The sequence below is a fragment of the Sander lucioperca genome, chromosome 15 (genome assembly GCF_008315115.2).
Source record: "Sander lucioperca isolate FBNREF2018 chromosome 15, SLUC_FBN_1.2, whole genome shotgun sequence".
Lineage (NCBI taxonomy): Eukaryota > Metazoa > Chordata > Actinopteri > Perciformes > Percidae > Sander > Sander lucioperca.
Genome location: NC_050187.1, coordinates 7,784,237 through 7,805,364, shown reverse-complemented (window position 1 = coordinate 7,805,364; position 21,128 = coordinate 7,784,237). Strand labels below are relative to the sequence as shown.

General features: G+C 39.6%; 1 protein-coding gene across 1 annotated transcript in view; it reads left to right on the top strand.

Moving 5' to 3' along the window:
* Positions 1–21,128, top strand: part of LOC116064552 (latent-transforming growth factor beta-binding protein 1-like) — a 70,180-nt gene that overhangs the window by 16,947 nt on the left and 32,105 nt on the right. The window contains exons 8-11 of the mRNA XM_031319789.2: positions 2,756–2,878; positions 14,302–14,427; positions 14,653–14,781; positions 16,214–16,342. Coding sequence (XP_031175649.1) covers positions 2,756–2,878; positions 14,302–14,427; positions 14,653–14,781; positions 16,214–16,342 — 507 coding nt within the window. The remainder of the gene's footprint in view (positions 1–2,755; positions 2,879–14,301; positions 14,428–14,652; positions 14,782–16,213; positions 16,343–21,128) is intronic.

Genomic DNA, 21,128 nt, shown 5'->3' with positions numbered 1-21,128 from the left:
GAAAGGTGTGAGTACAACTGGTGGACAGGTAGAGAATGACAATCAACACACCTAACAACAGCAGCCGGAACATTTTGAATACAATGATTATAACGCCCAGTACTATTATCATTGTTATCATAATTTTCCTAATTGAGAAGAAACAGATTGTCCTAAAAATGATCAGGTATATATATATTAGGGCTGTCAAAATAACGCGTTAATTTCGATTAATTAATTTGAGAAAAAATAATGCGTTAAAAAAAATAACACAGATTAATCCATTCCATATTGACGTTTGACCCGGAGCCGTTCTAGCCACCATTGGACTGTAAAATGAAGGAGGGAGATGAGAATGTGCTGCCTGGATCATTAACTGGAACATTTACTTGTAAAAAATCTTCTTCCTGCCAACCCTGGCTACCGAAATCTGGTGCCACTGATATGTCTGCTCTTCTCTCTGATGCTCTGAAACAGACGGCAACACAAACACCGCTGCATGTGATGCTAGTTAACACTATACTCGACAGCAGCTAACGTTAGCCTACCGCTAGCTAGTTAACACTATACTCGACAGCAGCTAACGTTAGCCTACCGCTAGCTAGTAGCTGGATTAAACACGGTTACAATACTGACAGCTAACGCTGAACGGTGTAAAGTTTGACTGTGTTTTACTGTAGGGGACTGTGACTCAACAGCGGGATGTAACAATCTGCAGCTGCCGAGCTGCCGTCGGAAAAACAACACAGACGGTGCGTTCAATGAAACTGGTAAACTACAGCTTCGTGGTGCATTTGAAGTTATTGTAAATGTCCTTGGTGGTTGTTTTTGTCGTTCAACAGCAATTTACTAGTGAAATAAATTATTGTTATTGTTATACATTATTATTAAATCATTTAATTTTGACCATATGGCCTTAGCAATAAACAAGCCGTTCTTTAATGTCACCGACTGTTGTTTAGCACCCTTTGTTTTGTTTTCTTTTTTTACTTTCCTTTTTTTAATTTCTTAAAAAGTATCGGTTCAGGCATCGTTAATTATGTATGCGATTAATTTCAATTAATTAATCACATAGTCTGTAATTAATTAGATTCATTTTTTTAATCGATTGACAGCCCTAATATATATATATATATATATATAAGAATAACAAGGTTAACAGCTCCATTCAGATTGTTCAGATTCAGATTGAACACGATGCAAATATTAACCTTTCCTTATCCACAGGTTTTCACCCTCTGTAGCTATAGCTACGTCAGCCACATGATGGTTGTTTCCCCAGAGCTACAATTAAATCTCTTGAGACTGTGGAGAAGAGCTGTGGAGGATGAGGGATCAGATTATGACTTCTTTGAGAGGTTTATATGGATGTAGATATACAACCAAGGTATATGTTAATAAAACCAATACAAAAACAGGCTCAGGAGTTTTAAAAAATATTTTGGAATCCTAAAAAATGAGTCATTACACTCTGGCGCAAAGTCAACCAACCAACAACCATATTTCAATCCATGCCTTTGCCCCACTACTTCTTTTAAATTGTACTGAATTTTTGAGATGGACAGAATGTGCAGCCTAAGGTGTTCAGAGAGTGAGATGAGAAAGACAAGTGTTTGTGTGCGTTTGTGCGTGCGTGTGTATATATATATATATATATATATTCTAAAGTAATTCAGATCTTGCACATGTCTCTCATGAATGGAGTTCTTGTTGCCTAGTATTGACTCCCTTTATTGCAGACCTCATTCACCCATCATAAATTTGGGAGTTTATTTCCTGTTTGCTGGTATGACAACAGACTTGAAATAAAAATTGATCCAAGCCTTTTCTTACCACCAGAAGACCAATGATCTAGTTTTCAGAGATCAGTGGAAATGCATCCCCGAAAGTGCCAAGGCTCTTTTTCATGCTCATGTAATAGAGGTTACCATTTTCTTTATGGAAATGTTTGCTACGACAGTCAACTTTTCAGTCCCTGCTCCATTTTATATTCTTAACCCCCCCTTTTATTACGTTTATTACAATTTGGGTTTTATTTTAGTAGCTCTGGCCATCAGTTGTGGACAACATTACCCACAAAAGTTACAGCTTAGATCTCAGAACAAGGTGACATCGCTAAAATCAGACGATTTTCAGACGTTCAACGAGGGGGAGTCATGCTGTCTTGGTAGCTAACCCTAGCCCACACAAATACCTTTGACGTTTTCATAAGTTACAGAACGGATGGCCAGAGCTACAAAAATCAAACCTAGTTGTAATAAAGTGTTGATTTCCCATAACCAGTGATGACGCTGAGTCATCAGCAGGCAGAGCCACTCTAAGCCACAATGATTCAGCTGTTGGTAGACTAACCCTAGAAATATAAAGTGCATAATAACTGCAAATATCAATTGCCATTAAAAGAAGTCATTAGCTCATAAACATGCATTTGGTCTGGGCAGAGTTTGCATGAATGACATCATGGCTTTACCATTCAAAAACCTTTTGGCTTATTTGACCAGAAGGACTTTTTTTGTTCATGCATGTCACACTAAAACTTGATCCAACTGAAAACATCACTTCCTGGGTTTAAAAACCTTAATAAAGAGTTCCACTGAAGCTGTTGGAATCCATGGATCTGGATCAACACATTTACTCTACATAAACAATATGTAATATGTAATTTACCTACTGTTCAGAAACTGAAGTGCATGTCGACATGTGAGTGAAATCCTTAGCTTAAATCTTTGCATTGTGCCTGTGTGATGCAGTGGCTCCTTTGTGTGTCCTGTTTCAGATGTGGATGAGTGCCAGTATGAGCGGATCTGTACCCGGGGCCACTGCCAGAACACTGACGGCTCCTTTCTGTGTCAGTGTGGGCCCGGCTTCACCCTGTCCCCGGCTGGAGACCGCTGTGATGGTATGATACATGGACACATTTTAAGGACCATACTACAATATTAAAAAAAGAATGATAAACTGTATTTATTGAGTTACACCAGGCTTATATACTGTGGCGCCTGCACATTTTCGCGTAGGCATGTCCTGATTGGACGCCTACATTTATGCAAATTTTTGTGTGCAAATGCATTCTCAGGATTGGAGAGGAGAGTATTACCCATAGAGTCCAGTAGAGGGCTGAGCCTGTGTGAGATAAAACTTCCTCCATCAATTGGTCTTTGCAATTTATTCAAATGTAGCCAGTTTTTTTTTTTACCATTCCATATAAACTAGGGCTGTCAAAGATTAATTTTTTTAATCGCGATTAATCGCTGAATTTCTATAGTTAATCGCGATTAATCGCATGTTCTATCATATGATTAAAATTCTATTATTTTGCATTTCAGAACTGTTTTTAAGTACATATTAACAATGGAAAGCAATTCTCACCAGTCTATCTTGACTGGGAATCAAATGAATGCAAAGAAAGTTACTTTATGAACTTAATTTTAAGATTTGTATTTGTTATTATTTATTTACTGTAAACAAAAGTAAAATGTGTGAATCTGTCATTATTGCACAATTCCTCCAAGTACCTAACTAAAAAACTAAAAATCTCTATCCTTACCAGGGTCAATATAGTGTTTAGTAACTCCTAAATAATTTTGATTACTCACTGACGTCCAGTGATCACCGGTTAATGAGACAGCGTTTGCAGCACCTTGCAGCTGTTCCAGTTGGGCTGCTTTCTCTGTGTCATACAGGCTGTGTGTCCGTGAAAACTACTGTCCCCTCGACGACAATGAGACGGGTCAGAACATGCCAACTGTAGTATGTCTTTAAGACCCGAGTCCTCTACGATGCTGACAGGTCTGCAGTTATTTGCCACCCATTTCGCAAGAGCGGTAGTAATTCTTTTGGATTCGGTTTCATCAACAGGTCGGCAACTAGTAGCACTCGTAGCACTCTCCAAAATAGTGCTTTGCCTGAGGTAGGTAGCATGCTAGTGGGTAGCATCAACCTGAGTCACGTTAATTAGCTCGTAGGTGGTAGCTCAAGCTTGACGTGCTTCGGTGATATTTTAATTCGGCTTTACACAATGTGCATATGGCTTTCGACTTGTCTACCAGCCATCTGGGAGTTTTGGAAAATAAAAAGCCCCATTCAGAACTGTGTTGCTGCTGTCTTTCTCCATCATGCCTGCAGCCTGCAGCAGTAGGAAGTACCGCAGCTTGATGATAAGTAACGGTGCAGCAAAGGGTCAAAATAGTAGCCTGTTAGGCACGACGCAAAGCCGAGTGAAGTGTAAAATCAATTAATAAATGCCGGCATGCAATTAATGTGATTAAAAAAATTAACGCGTTATGCACGGCCCTTAATCGCATCACGATTAACGCATTAATGCTGACAGCCCTAATATAAACGTCTTATTTATCCTGTCAAACCATTTAAAATATGACAGAGGAACCTCCAGAGGAAGAGATTGGATAAGGTAGTTCAGCTTGGGAACACAAACCATTATTATAACATTGACCTTCCCTGCTATTGAGAGATTGAGAGTCGGCCATCTATTAACATCACAAGAGATTTTATTCAATAGTGGATCCAAATTAACTAGGTCTTTTAACTGGGGAGAGAATGATATATCTAGACATACGATACCTTGCTTTGGCCACTGGAATGCACCTGATTAGAAGGCTGTTACGGGGCACTGAGCTGTTATGTAACGCTTCTGATTTGGACAAATTTACCCTATATCTCTGATTTTTTGTTAATGCGCAGACACATTTCAGGCAGACGTTCTTCATCAGTGTGTAAACTTGTAAATTTGTTGTAACTAAACTTGCTTTGCACAACATGGTGCACCTAACATTGGAATGCTTTATAAGCACTACCATGACACTTTTGGTCCTCCATACAAAGTCATAAGGGAAATGAAAAATGAAAGCATGTATCAACAACCCGGTAACACTTTACAATAAGGCTACATCAATTAGCATTACTTAATGCATTAATAAGCATTAATTAACCATTAATTACGGTATCTATTAAACATTTATTAACAATGCTTATTTTTGTTTATGTTAACTAAGGTATTAATTCATGCATTATTTACCATTAGTTAATGCCTTAACTAACTGTTAATCTCAGTTAACTAAGGTGTCTATTTTACCATTAGTTAATGCATTAAGAAGGCTTGACTAACTGTTAACAACAGTTAACTAAGGCATCTATTTACCATTAGTAAATGCCTTGACTAACTGTTAATAACAGTTAACTAAGGTGTCTATTTTACCATTAGTTAATGCAGTAACAAGCATCACTTGCCAGTTAATCATACAATATTGAACATTAGGTAAATGTTAACAAGTCTATTAATAACAAGTAAACCCTTATTTGATGTTAATTAAGGTATTTTATAATATTACTAGGTGGTTGATAAATATGTTTGATAGCATGTATGTCTTAAGGTTCACAGCCAAGCCATCTCATTATGAGAAAACTGTTTTTATTGTTTATTTAAGGGTTATGGTTGTCCACATACCTTTGTCCACTATATGTGTCCATCCTCCAACATATGACTTACTTTTGGTAGAGGGTGAGATCAGGGAAAAGACTCCATAGTCTCCATGCGGAGGTTTGCTTGTTCCTTTGTCTTCATGTAAAGCCCAACCTATATAAATTATTGTGCATGCTAAATAATCATTACTTAACCATAACTGTTCACTTGATTCATGTATAATGATACTGAATAAGCCTTACTAAACCATAATTAAATAGTTATTAATTCTCTTTGGTAGACTTATTGTAAAGTTGAGAACATATGCACCTTAACTAACACTTAATTTAGTATTTAACAATACTGAATAAGCCTTACTAAACCATAACTAAACAGTTATTAATGCTCTTTAGTATACTTATTGTAAAGTAGAGAACATATGCACCTTAACTTATACTTAATTAAGTATTTACCAATACTCCTTCAATGACCGACACCTAGCCAACGACCTGAACGAGTTCTACTGTCGATTTGAAAGACAAAAGGACAGTCCTGACACCATCCCCCACGACACCTCCCTACAGCTACAGCCACTGTGCATCACCTCCACCTCGCCCACCTCAGCAGGGTCCTGGGCCCCCCCACCAATGCCCTCCTTAAAGGTCCCCTCCACCTCCACCCCCCCTCCCACCTCAGTGACGACTCTTTCCATTCACGAGAGGGACGTCAACAGACTCTTTAGGAGACAGAATCCCAGGAAAGCTGCTGGACCGGATGCTGTCTCCCCATCGAGCTTGAAGCACTGCACTGACCAGCTGTCTCCAGTGTTCACAGACATTTTTAACACCTCACTGGAGACATGTCACGTGCCAGCCTGCTTCAAGACCTCAACCATAATCCCTGTCCCCAAGAAGCCAAGGACCACAGGACTTAATGACTTCAGACCCGTCGCCCTGACCTCTGTGGTTATGAAGTCCTTTGAGCGCCTTGTGCTTTCACACCTCAAAGCCATCACCGACCCCCTCCTGCAGTTTGCCTACAGAGCCAATAGGTCTGTAGATGATGCAGTCAATTTGGCCCTCCACTACATCCTCCGGCACCTGGACTCCGCAGGAACCTAGGCCAGGATCCTGTTTGTGGACTTCAGCTCTGCCTTCAATACCATCATCCCGGCTCTGCTTCAGGAGAAACTCTCCCAGCTTGGTGTGCCTGACTCCACCTGCAGGTGGATCACTGACTTCCTGTCTGACAGGAAGCAGCATGTGAAGCTGGGGAAACACGTCTCCGACTCACAGACCATCAGCACCGGATCCCCCCAGGGCTGCGTTCTTTCTCCTCTGCTCTTCTCCCTGTACACCAACAGCTGCACCTCCGGTCACCATCAAGGTCGTCCGTCAAGCTTCTGAAGTTTGCGGACGACACCTCCCTCATCGGACTCATCTCTGATGGAGACGAGTTCGCCTACAGGTGGGAGGCTGACCACCTGGTGACCTGGTGCAAGCAAAACAACCTAGAGCTCAATGCTCTAAAGACAGTGGAGATGGTTGTGGACTTCAGAAAGAACCCAGCCCCACCTGCCCCCATCACCCTCTGTGGCTCCAAAATTGACACTGTGGAGTCTTTCCGCTTCCTGGGAACTACCATCTCCCAAGATCTCAAGTGGGAGCTGAACATCAGCTCCCTCGTCAAGAAAGCACAACAGAGGATGTACTTCCTGCGACAGCTGAAGAAATTCAACCTGCCAAAGACAATGATGGTGCACTTCTACACAGCCATCATTGAGTCCATCCTCACATCCTCTATCACCATCTGGTACGCTGCTGCCACTGCCAAGGACAAGGGCAGGCTGCAGCGTGTCATTCGGTCAGCTGAGAAGGTGATTGGCTGCAATCTGCCGCCGCTCCAGGACCTATACGCCACCAGGACTCTGAAGCGTGCTGGAAAGATTGTGGCTGACCCATCCCACCCCGGACACAAGCTCTTTGAGTCACTCCCCTCTGGCAGGAGGCTGAGGTCCATCAGGACCAAAACCTCACGCCACATAAACAGTTTTTTCCCCTCCGCCACTAGCCTTCTAAACAAGGCCCGGAATCCATCCTGACTCTCTCCACACCCCACCTCTGGCTCCTCATGCCACTGTACCTACTCTGCTGTAGCGTTCCTTTTTACTACTGTTTAACTTATTTTACTATTTATTTAAATTTATTTTATCGTTATTAATACATACTGTGTGTATATGTTTATACTTATATTGTTTATATTCTTTTTATCCTTCTTATATTTGTATGTGTGACATGCTCCAACAACACCATGACAAATTCCTCGTATGTGCAACGTACTTGGCAATAAAGCCCTTTCTGATTCTGATTCTGATACTGAACAAGCCTTACTAAACCATAACTAAACAGTTATTAATGCTCTTTGGTAGACTTATTGTAAAGTAGAGAACATATGCACCTTAACTAACACTTAATTTTGTATTTAACAATACTGAACAAGCCTTACTAAACCATAACTAAACAGTTATTAATGCTCTTTGGTAGACTTATTGTAAAGTAGAGACCATATGCACCTTAACTCATACTTTATTATTTATTATTATATTATTATATTATTTATAAGTATTTAACAATATTGAACAAGCCTTACTAAGCCTTACATAACTAAACAGTTATTAATGCTCTTTGGTAGACATTGTAAAGTAGAGAACATATCCACCTTAACTAACACTTAATTTAGTATTTAACAATACTGAACAAGCCTTACTAAACCATAACTAAACAGTTATTAATGCTCTTTGGTAGACTTATTGTAAAGTAGAGAACATATGCACCTTAAATAACACTTAATTAATGTATAACAATACTGAATAAACCTTACTAAACCATAACTGTAAAGTTATTAATGCTCTTTGGTAGACTTATTGTAAAGTAGAGAACATATGCACCTTAACTTACACTCAATTAAGTATTTAACAAGACTGAATAAGCCTTACTAAACCATAACTAAACAGTTATTAATGCTCTTTGGTAGACTTATTGTAAAGTTGAGAACATATGCACCTTAACTAATACTTAATTGATGTATAACAAAACAGAATAAGCATTACTAAACCATAACTAAACAGTTATGAATGCTCTTTGATAGATTTATTGTAAAGTTAAGAAAATGTGCACCTTAACTTATACTTGATAAATGCATAAGAATGCTGAATAAGCATTACTAAGCAATGATTCATAGTTTATTAATACTCTTTGACTTAAACATTCACACAGCTTTTAAACATTAGTTAAACACTGTCAATGTGAAATCAAATCTTCATGACAACCTTCTGTTATGCACACATATTCAAAATGTAAACAAGGTTTTCATTTGATTCTTAGTTTTTAACTCAGTCAGTTCTCATCTTTCTTTCCACTGAGACTCAGAGCTATAACCGTTTAAGTCCTGTAGGGAGATTACACTGGATATTTTCCCGCTCTTGTCATCTTCACTGTCATGTCTTCTGGATAGTTTTCCTCTTTTCCAACAAACCATGTGGGATATATCAATTTCTTTTAAATGCATGCAAAAGCTACCGATGCAAGAATTGATCGTTCACTAGATCAATGTCAAATCTTTACACATATTGTACACTCAAATGACAACAAAACATGATAGGGCAGCCTTAATGGTACACACTCTACCTAGTGAGTGGTGAGCTACCTTGACGATCATGATTATCTATTATCTAGATAGTGTCCAGAATATTAATGCATTGATGCATCTGACAGCCAGCAATCACAGCATTCAAATGTTTGTTTGTATAGATCACAGTATACTATGGACCATAAATAATCATTATCATAGTGTAGCCTCCCCGGCTGAAAGATGGTCTTCATGGTTGGGTAGTTTATTCACTCTCTATGCAGAAATCAACCTAAATAAAAGCCTAATACAATATTAAATTAAATATAAAATGATTCTCCTTTGAACCTTCTGTCACATCCAATATACTGTAGTAATTGCATTTCTATCTCTCAAGTTACACCGTTTCATGTAGCTAAACAGGCTTATTAGCCTGGTAATTAACTGGCTAAAATATGTTGACATGCTAGCTTTACTTGCACATACTTATCTCCAAGTCCGTAAAACTCTTAAAAGGCATATCATGAAGTGACTGACAATACAAACGATATTAGAGTAAACACTGACAAACCTTGTTCCTTTATCAGCCAGATGATAAACAAGATAAGCATACACCATGCCTTCTTTGGCAGAGTATCAGCTTTAGGTAACCAAAATGACCCTTAGTGTGTCTCAAACTTCCGTTAGTGTACTAACGGAAGTGCACTTTGTACACTACGTACTTACTTGCATAGTGCGTAAAATTTGACGGGGTAGTGTTGTCTCAAATCGCGCACTGCCTTATGTACTGTATGGAAATGACGATCACAACATCTCAGTCCTCCTTCTTCTTCTGTGAAATTGTGAATTGTACCCAAGGCAGAGCATTCCCAACACTGTTGTCACTCGTGAAAAACACATTTCTGCTTTGTTCATCAAAATGAATGTGATTGTTTTTATTGTTGCTTGTTTTTGCCCTCTGTTTTATGCAACCGTAGACTTACCAGTATGATGATATTCATACTTTTGCTCTTATTTCATTGTAAAAAATAACCCAAAATGACCATTTTTTGTTATTTTAGCAAAATCTGAGCAATTCAAATGGTGTCCAACTGACATAAAGAACATACATAGAAAATAGTCATATTATATGTTTATATAAGGGTGTTTATTGCAATAGCTATTAATTACAGTGACAATACAAGAGTGAAAGCAGAGGCAACCCAATAGACATTTAAATATATCCCATTGTTCTATTCATTGCTGGCCCTGTACTTTGATGGGGAAAGTGATCTGATGGTGGACTTCAGACTCTCCAGGGGGTCCTTTAACGGTACATCCTCGGCACGGCGTGTAACCATGGCTGGGGACCCGTCATCGAGGCCCTTGTCTTCCTCTTTTGGCTAGCCAGCGGTACCTCTTATCGTGGTTTAGCCACAGCCTTTGCTATGCCCCGGGCCACTGTGCACCGTTCTGTCCACAATGCCAGCAGGGAAATCCTCTCTCTCCTCCCCCAGGTCGTTCGCCTTCCAGCAGAGGAGGACTTCCCTCAATTTGGCAGCATTGACGGCCACGTCTGTGTTCCTAACGATTATATAAGTCAGTGAGGACGATAGTTTAATACAACAAACAACCGTATACCACAACACATGTAACATTAGCTAGGTTATAACTTATTTGCCAGTGGTTAAACCAAAGAGTATAGACGTACCGGTAACCTCTTTGGTTAACTGTGCTGCTGTTAGCTAGCTAAGGTTAGCTAAAGCTAGCTTGATAGCACATCAAATTACGGTACAAATTAACGTTATAATTCGTAGTACAAAAATCATCACCGACTGCAAAATTAACCAAATATACATAAACAGGTGGCTTATATGTTATACAAGTATAGCAAAAGACTAATGTTCAACTTACATTTGTAATACTCCGTGGGTCTCGCTGTCGCGTATTTGGCCACCATTATCGAAAGTTTTTCACCTTTTGTTAGCTCCGCCCCTTCCGCTACGTAGCCAAGATGGCGACCGTTGATCCACACTCAACTTTTTGACCGTTATGAGTGCACCATCCAGGTACTTGTAGTGCACTGCATTGACCACATTTCGACGAGTGACAGATTGAGTGTACTCAAATAGCTAGTATAAGTACAGAAATGCGCGATTTGAGACTCACCTCCTGTTCTCTGGCAGATTTTTCTGCGATTAACTTATGTTAGAGCTAACCTAACAGCCAAGCTAGCTCTAAGTGACCCACATATTATTTCGTTTCACTCATTTAATAATATATAGCAGTTTCCAGTGTTAGCGTTTTTATTTTGAAAAGATCGAAACCGGAAGTATATATTGTTGTTCCCACAAGCGGGCAAAGTGTGCAGCTCATACAAGCAAAAAGTTTTATGTTTAACTTGTTTAGCACCTCGTTGATAAGGGGATAAGGTTGGTCATTGTTTCCTCTAATATTGTTTGTATTTTGAGTCACTTTATGATATGCTGTTTAAGAGTTTTACGGACTTGGAGATGAGTAAGTAAATAGCATGTCAACATATTAGCCTGCAGTTAATATTACCAGGCTAATGAGCCTGTTTACATAAAAGGGTGTAACTTCAGAGATAGAAATGCAATTACTACAGTATATTGGATGTGACAGAAGGTTCAAAGGAGAACCATTTTATATTTAATTGAATATTTCATTATAATTAAGGTTGATTTCTGAAAAACAAGTGAATAAGAATGGGAAGTAACACTCAATTTAAGCACTCAAAGGGTCATTTACAATAATATATACGTGTAAAAGGGGTTAAAATAAAAAAGATGGATATATGTAAACTAAAAGTATTTAGTTTTGTTTGTTTTCTCAGCTCTTACAGTGGTTAGATGCAGTGTGTTCAAGGCATGTTTGAAACTGCAAAGGAAAAATGAAGTCTTGGTGAACCATTAGTTAAAGAGAGCCATACCATCTTTCAGCCGGGGAGGCTACACTATGATAATGATTATTTATGGTTCATAGTATACTGTGATTTATATAAACAAACATGTGAATGCTGTGATTGCTGGCTGTCAGATGCATCAATGCATTAATATTCTGGACACTATCTAAATAATGGATAATCATGATCGTCAAGGTAGCTCACCACTCACCAGGTAGAGTGTGTACCATTAAGGCTGCCCTATCAAGTTTTGTTGTCATTTGTTAAGATTTGACGGTGATCTAGTTAACGATCAATCCTTGCATACGTAGCTTTTGCATGCATTTAAAAGAAATTGATATATCCCACTTGGTTTGTTAGGTTTCAAGAGAGGAAAACTATCCAGAAGACATGACAGTGAAGATGACAAGAGCGGGAAAATATCCAGTGTAATCTCCATACAGGACTCAAACTATTATAGCTCTGAGTCTCAGTGGAAAGAAAGATGAGAACTGACTGAGTCAAACTCAGAATCAAATGAAAACCTTGTTTACATTTTGAATATGTGTGCATAACAGAAGGTTGTCATGAAGATTTGATTTCACATTGACAGTGTTTCACTAATGTTTAAGACAAAGAGTATTAATAAACTGTGAATCATTGTTTAGTAATGTTTATTCAGCACTGTTATGCATTCATAAAGTGTAAGTTAAGGTGCATATGTTCTTAACTTTACAATGAGTCTATCAAAGAGCATTCATAGCTGTGTAATTATGGTTTAGTAAGTCTCATTCAGTATTGTTATACATTGATTAAGTGTTAGTTAAGGTGCATATGTTCTCAACTATACAATAAGTCTACCAAAGAGCATTAATAACTGTAAGGTTATGGTTTAGTAAGGCTTGTTCAGTATTGTTGAATACGTAATTAAGTGTTAGTTATGGTGCATATGTTCACTACTTTACAATAAGTCTACCAAATAGCATTAATAACTGTTTAGTTATGGTTTAGTGAGGCTTATTCAGTATTGTTATACATTAATTAATTGTTAGTTAAGGTGCATATGTTCTCTACTTTACAATAAGTCTACCAAAAAGCATTAATAACTGTTTAGTGATGGTTTACTAAGGGTTATTCAGTATTGTTATGCATTAATTAAATGTTAGTTAAGGTGCATATGTTCTCAATTTTACAATAAGTCTACCAAAGAGCATTAATAACTGTTTACTTATGGTTTAGTAATGGTTATTCAGTATTGTTACACATTAATTAAGTGTTAGTTAAGGTGCATATGTTCTCAACTTTACAATAATTCTACCAAAGAGCATTAATAACTGTTTAGTTATGGTTTAGTAAGGCTTGTTCAGTATTGATAAATACTTAATTAAGTGTATGTTAAGGTGCATATGTTCTTAACTTTACAATAAGTCTACCAAAGAGCATTAATAACTGTTTACTTATGGTTTAGTAAGGCTTATTCAGTATTGTTTAACATTAATTAAATGTTAGTTAAGGTGCATACGTTCTCAACATTACAATAAGTCTACCAAAGAGCATTAATAACTGTTTAGTGATGGTTTAGTAATGCTTATTCAGTCAACATCAACTAAGGGTTTACATAGACACTTTAGTTAGCTTTTATTTACAGTTTAGGCTTTTTAGTACATTACCTAATGTTAAAATATACACCTTAGTTAACTGTTATTAATAGTTAGTCAAGGCTTGTTACTGCATTGACCAATGGTAAAATAGACACCTTAGTTAACTGTGATTAAAAGTTAGTCAAGGCTTGTTACTGCATTAGCTGATAGTAAAATAGACACCATAGTTAACTGTTATTAACAGTTAGTCAAGGCTTATCATTGCATTTACTAATGATATAATTGACACCTTAATTAACTTTTTTTAATAGTTAGTCAATTCTTATTATTGCATTAACTAATGGTAAAATAGACACCTTAGTTAACTGTGATTAACAGTTAGTTAAGGCATCAACTAATGGTAAATAATGCATCAATTAATACCTTAGTTAACATGAGCATTGTTAATAAATGTTTATTAGATAATTTATTCAACTCTTAATAACTGTTAGTTAATGCTTATTAATGCATTAACTAATGCTAATTAACATACCCTTATTGTAAAGTGTTACCAACAACCCCAAAAGAAAAAATTAATCCATGTTCCACTTGCACACAATTAATACTTTTTTAATCTATGTAGTCAAGCTCAAATCTACCCATGAATACCTTTACATTACTGGTGCTACCAGTAACTTTTTGTCGACATGATCAAAACATACTTTCTGATTGTATAAGGAAAGTTAAAGAATGAATATATCTCTCTAAATAACAGTTTGAACCTGAAACTAATAAGACTGCTGTGTATGTTCTAGATGTGGATGAGTGTGTAGAGGAGCCCGGGCCCTGTGAGGCCATGGGCCAGTGTGTCAACAACATGGGCTCATACAGCTGCAGCTGCCCTCGGGGGTACCGGCAGATCAATGGCACCCGCTGCACAGGTACACGCACACACACACACACACACGTGCACACACACACACACACGCGCACACACACACACACACACACACACACACACACACACACACATGCACACACACAGTTACACACACACACACACACACACACACACACACATACGCATACACAAGCACGCACACATACACACACACACACACACACCACCACCCCCCCTCAGTGGTTTCTGTTTTGTGTTCTCCCAGATGTTGATGAGTGTGTGGATGAAGCAGAGCTCTGTTCCCCCCACGGCGAGTGTCTCAACACAGACGGATCCTATCTGTGTGTGTGTGAGAGGGGATTCACTGCAAACCTTGACACACCCTCCTGTGATGGTAAGACACACACACACACACACACACACACACACACACACACAGGATTTGGATACACATAGTATTAATATATAAAATACATTTTGGGTTTTGATCTTTTTAAGGGATTTATTGACAATAAGACAATGTAGAATATTGCCAGTCTTACCTATCAAGAGATCCTTCAAAATGTTCCTTTGGAAGTCTGAGAGTAAGTGCACACTTGCTCTGAGTAGTGAGCCAGGATGAAGTCAGTGTGAAGCTCTCCATGAATGCTGGCATTTGACTTTGCCTTCCAGTGGGCCATTAAGAACAGGAACAAACCCCGAAAAGACTGCTGACATGCTCGGACAACATGTCGTTTGAACCAACTCTTTTCTTGGTATTACCCGACCCTAAGACATGTTTAGATGCTCCATTTAGCATTGCCAACTTTATAGTACTCTGTGTGGTCCCTTGGCTCATGTCAGATACTACGAATATCTTGGTTGTAGGAGGTCTTCCTTACTACCTTATTGTTATTACCTAGAGGTACTGTATACTGCTAGTTAAATATGAGTTATTTGTATGCTCTCTACATGAAGACTTCTTTGCCTCATTTATCTCAGCTTGAAGGACTTAGCTACTGCTAGTGATATAGTTTCAACATACAAGTACTTTTACATTGTATATTAGATAAGTGCTGCTTCAATATCAACACTGAAGAAAAGTTTGCATGTTGATGTTATGAAAAGCAATATTAAAGTATCTATTTACATAGCCTATGATTTCAAAATGTACAGCCATATAGGAGTTCATTCCGGTTACTTCCATCACGTTTTCCTTTGTCACTGCCTGCATCCTTATGTTTTTCCCTCCATGTATAAGACACAAAATAAATCCTCAAGGTTTTTCACATATAGATGTTGCTCTTATTTCCTTGGCTCCTGTGCCAGAGCTGTTTTAAGGCCATTTCCTGCTTTAGAAAAAAACTGAGGGAAAAGAAAAAGACGGAAGCCTTTGAGCTGGCTGTCTAGACAAGGAGGGATATTTGTTGCTCTCTGCCTGATTTATGCAGGGGGCTGAGAATGTGTGTGTGTGTGTGTGTGTGTGTGTGTGTGTGTTTATGAAACCAGTTCAATTAAAATCCAGCTGCTTCAATTGCAGAAGTATTCTGTTTAATACACTGAATTCAATTTTCACCTTCCATGTCACATCCTTACTCTGTTTGAAAGGAAATATAGGAAAACACAGGAGACGTGGTGTGTATTGCTAAACGTGTGTGTATGTGAGTTTCAATCTGCAAACAATTAGCATTTATCTCTTTATGTAAGCAGATGTTCATACAATGAAAACATCTACAATAAAATAAGAAACAAAGTGTTGGAAAGGATGGAACAAATCACAGAGAAAATTAAAAACCAATCAAGGAAAAAGCTTGTGACACTTTTGGCTTTGTTTGTGTGTTGTCCAGATATTGATGAGTGTGGGCTCAATGAGACGCTGTGTGGCCCTCATGGCTACTGTGAGAACAGACTGGGCTCCTTCCAATGCCTCTGTGACCAGGGCTACCACGAGTCCCTGGATGGCCAAGGCTGTGTGGGTAAGTGTTGACCTGTTGCTATGCCTACATTAAGCTGGAAGTATTATAGTATATTCTGTCGATCATATATACAATCAGACTTCACACGTAAACTTCAGGCAAAGTTCTAGCATACTGTGATAGTTTGCCAATAAGAGTCAGAAAACGGTTGAATGATGTCAATCCATTTATGTAAGAGCAAACAAGCAGCAAAATATAGCCACACTTCACACCAGCCTTGCATCTATCACTACATGTTCATGTGTACATTTGCTGTCTGCCACCAAGCACTTTCCTCCTTTGAGATAACTTTCACTAATGAAGCAGCATGTCCAGCCAACCCTAGCACCAGAGACCCAACTCGGGACCTGTACGGGTCTGGATCAACAGTATATGGGGTCAGTCAGGTCCGGGTCAGGTCCTGTTCTATCACCATGGGTCTCTTTAAACATCATGTGTAATACCGGAGTGATCAGACAGCAGAAGTGCTGTGTGTGTGCGTGTGTGTATGCGTGTGTGTTTGTGTGTGTGTGAGTGAACTGCGTCGGGCCGCACAGGGACATATGTATCACCAAAGCAGCCAGGGCTGTAGTACTCAAGACGTTTTTCTACTGTCACGGACTTGTCTTAGACTCGCCAAATATTCTAGTTGGTCTCGACAGAGTTCAGCGCTATATGCTTTTTTTCTAAAGTAACTTCCTCCTTCAAACAAAACCATAGATGAAGCACGCTTGTTTAGAAAACAGATGTTGGTTTAATTCATAATGGATTTAGAACGGGCGTTGACATTGGTCGCCTGGTATACACCTGGCTGTGTCATATACATTTATCATCAGGTATCAATCATTTTCATTTTGGCCACAGACACAATGTCAGTGCGCACTTTATACTCTGGATTCTTTAGGACAAGGAATTAGTTCAAGAATAGCAAAAATTTTTTAATGAAACCTGTGTTGCTGTTCTTTGTTACATTATCCATTGGCAGTCCAGAATGTTCTTGTTACACCAGAATAACATTTAAAATGAGAAGTTGCACTTCAGCTTTATGTGACTTAAAGTGCTCATATTTTGCTTTTTGGCTTTTCCCCTTTCCTTTATTGTGTTATATATCTTTTTGTGCATGTAATTTACAAAGTGAAAAAGCCTAAAGTCCACCCCAAAGGGACTTACCATCTCCAACAGAAAACACTGTTCACAAACTGCTCCAAACAGCTCTATTGTAGTCCAGCCTTTACTTCAGAGACAAACGTGGTCACTTTGTAACACACGTTATAATGCTCGCCTAACTGCTAGCATGGCACTCCCTCATACTCTGCTTCTGACTGGCTAGTAGTCCTTACCTAGGTACTGTCAGGGCACTCCCTCATGCTCTGCAACTGACAAGCTAGCAGTACTTACCGCACATGTGCAACTCCCAACAAAGATGGAACAGAATTGAGATGTCTCACTCTGTAGCTAAAACAGAGAGCTCAACACACAGGGTGAAAAGAGGAGCTGCAGCAATGTGCAGTACAATATATGGGGTTTTCTGAAAATTAAACCACATCAACCTATTCTGGTACAACCTCTAAATACAATTATGAACCTGAAAATGAACATAATATGAGTACTTTAAGTGAAATTATATAAATACGTAAATATAAGTAAATAATATGGCCTTATTTGATCCTATAGTGTGTTCCTCTGCATTTGCTTTTTGATTATTACAAAGAATAAAGCAAAATTAAAGCTGCAAGCAGCGATGGACGGGCCCTCGCTCCTCTGCGCGCGTCGGGACTACCGGCGGTCGCAAACCTTTACCAATAAAAAAGGAAGTCTCTGCTGAGTTCATTGATACCTCACATAAGACTCTACCATAAACGGGTCACCATGTATGAAAGGGGGCATGGCTAAGCACAGAGGGGTGGGCCAAACAATCACCAATGAATAAGGAACTCTCTGCTGAGTTCAATGATACCTCACACAAGGGTATACCTTAAACGGTGTAAATTTTATGAAAGGGGGCGTGGCTTAAGCATAGGGGGCGGGCCAAACGATCACCAATGAAGAAGGAACTCTGCTGAGTTCAATGACACCTCACACAAGACTCTACCTTAAACGGTACAAATGTTATGAAAGGGGGCGTGGCCTGAGTAAGTGGGCGTGGTTATATTATAGGGGCCGGCTCATTATCACATGTAGACCACACATTCTAAGTTTCATGTAAATCGGATGATGTTTGTCATATAAGGCGCATTTCCTGTTGCCAGCGGGGGGCGCTATGACCAAAAGTCAAATATGGCCTGTAGATGTCCTCAGGCCTGGACCCTTGTCAATCTTGAGAATGTTCGGTTAGAGACGACAATGTACACTCAAGTTACAACAATTTATTTGTTCATCGCTCAACACTCAAAATGGCCGCCACGCCACGCCCACACCGTCAGACGAAAAGTTTTTCTTTTAATAACTTTTCATCTTTAAGGTGTTGGGATGATACAGACCAAGTTTGAAGTCCATCGGATGAAATCTCTAGGAGGAGTTCGTTAAAGTATAGCACCTTGACTTTTAGGCCTACTTCCTGTTGCCACTAGGGGGCGCTATGACTTTAAGTAAATATCGGCCTTTATTTGTCCTCAGGGTTGGACTCTTATGAATCCTGGAAAGTTTCGAGCGAATTGGACAATGTACACTCAAGTTACAGGCACTTCCTGTTTTGGTGGCGAAACACACAAAATGGCCGCACCGCCACGGCCACAAGTTTTCACCAGACTTGATGCGACCGCCAAATTTGGTGAGTTTTTGAATATGTTAAGCCCCTCAAAAAGCCAATTAATTTGCCGGGAAAAAGAATAATAATAATAATTAAAGCTGCAAGCAGCGATGGACGGGCCCTCGCTCCTCTGCGCGCTTCGGGGTCACCGGCGGTCGCCGCTCCTTGCGACCGTGCATTTGCACGGCACTCAGACACCGCAAATCGTCACCAATGAAAAGGGAACTCCCTGCTGCGTTCAATGATACCTCACACAAGACTCTACCTTAGATGGTTCAAATGTTATGAAAGAGGGCGTGGCTTAAGCATAGAGGGCGGGCCAAACCATCACCAATGAAGAAGGAACTCTCTGCTGATTTCATTGATACCTCACACAATGGTCAACCTTAAATCGTTCAAATGTTATGAAAGGGGGTGTGGCTTAAGCATAGGGGGCGGGCCAAACATCACCAATGAAGAAGCAACTCTGCTGAGTTCAATGACACCTCACACAAGACCCTACCTTAAACGGTTCAAATGTTATGAAAGGGGGCGTGGCTTAAGCATAGGGGGCGGGCCAAACAATCACCAATGAAGAAGGAACTCTGCTGAGTTCAATGACACCTCACACAAGACTCTACCTTAGATGGATCAGCATTCATGAAAGGGGGCGTGGCTTAAGCATAGGGGGCGGGCCAAACCATCACCAATGAAGAAGCAACTCTCTGCTGAGTTCAATGACACCTCACACAAGACTACCTTAAACGGTACAAATGTTATGAAAGGGGGCGTGGCCTGAGTAAATGGGCGTGGTTACATTATAGGGGCCGGCTCATTATCACATGTAGACCACACATTCTAAGTTTCATGTAAATCGGATGATGTTTGTCATATAAGGCGCATTTCCTGTTGCCAGGGTTATGCGCTATGACCAAAAGTCAAATATGGCCTGTAGGTGTCCTGAGGCCTGGACCCTTGTCAATCGTGAGAATTTTCGGGCAGATACGACAGCGTACACTCAAGTTACAACAATTTATTTGTTCATCGCTCAACACTCAAAATGGCCGCCACGCCACGCCCACACCGTCAGACGAAAAGTTTTTCTTTTAATAACTTTTCATCTTTAAGGTGTTGGGATGATAGAGACCAAGTTTGAAGTACATCGGATGAAATCTCTAGGAGGAGTTCGTTAAAGTATAGCACCTTGACTTTTAGGCCTACTTCCTGTTGCCACTAGGGGGCGCTATGACTTTGAGTCAATATCGGCCTTTATTTGTCCTCAGGGTTGGACTCTTATGAATCCTGAAAAGTTTCGAGCCAATCGGACAATGTACACTCGAGTTACACCCACTTCCTGTTTCGGCGGCGAAACGCACAAAATGGCCGCCCCACCACGGCCACGCCCATGCCCTATGACGAAAAGTTTTTCTTTTAACAACTTTTCATCTTTAACGTCTTAAGATGGCACAGACCGAATTTGAAGTTGATCGGATGAAATCTTTAGGAGGAGTTTGTTAAAGTACGACATGTGGAAATGGCCAAAATCGCACTAATTTCGAACTTTGAAATCAAAATGGCGGACTTCCTGTTGGGTTTAGGGTATGGCTTCAATGACGTTTTTTGTACATCTTGACATGATACACATGTGTACCAAGTTTCGTGAGTCTACGTTAAACGCACTGTAGGGGCTAAATTTCTTTAACATTGTAGGGGGCGCTAGCGAGCCATTTTTGCGCGCCTATTCCTGAAACACTTAAAATACGTAAATTTTCACCAGACTTGATGCGACCGCCAAATTTGGTGAGTTTTTGAATATGTTAAGCCCCTCAAAAAGCCAATTCATTTGCCGGGAAAAAGAATAATAATAATTCCTTCAGTTTCAATAGGGCCTTCGCCGCTGTCGGCGCTCGGGCCCTAATAATAATAATTCCTTCAGTTTCAAAAGGGCTTTCACCGCTGTCGGCGCTCGGGCCCTAATGATCATCTTAAAATAGAAGATATACTGTCTCTTACATCACAGTAAAGCAGGGGTGCTAAGCTGCTGGGGGTGAAGTCTGCTGCCCCCACTCAGGTGTGGTG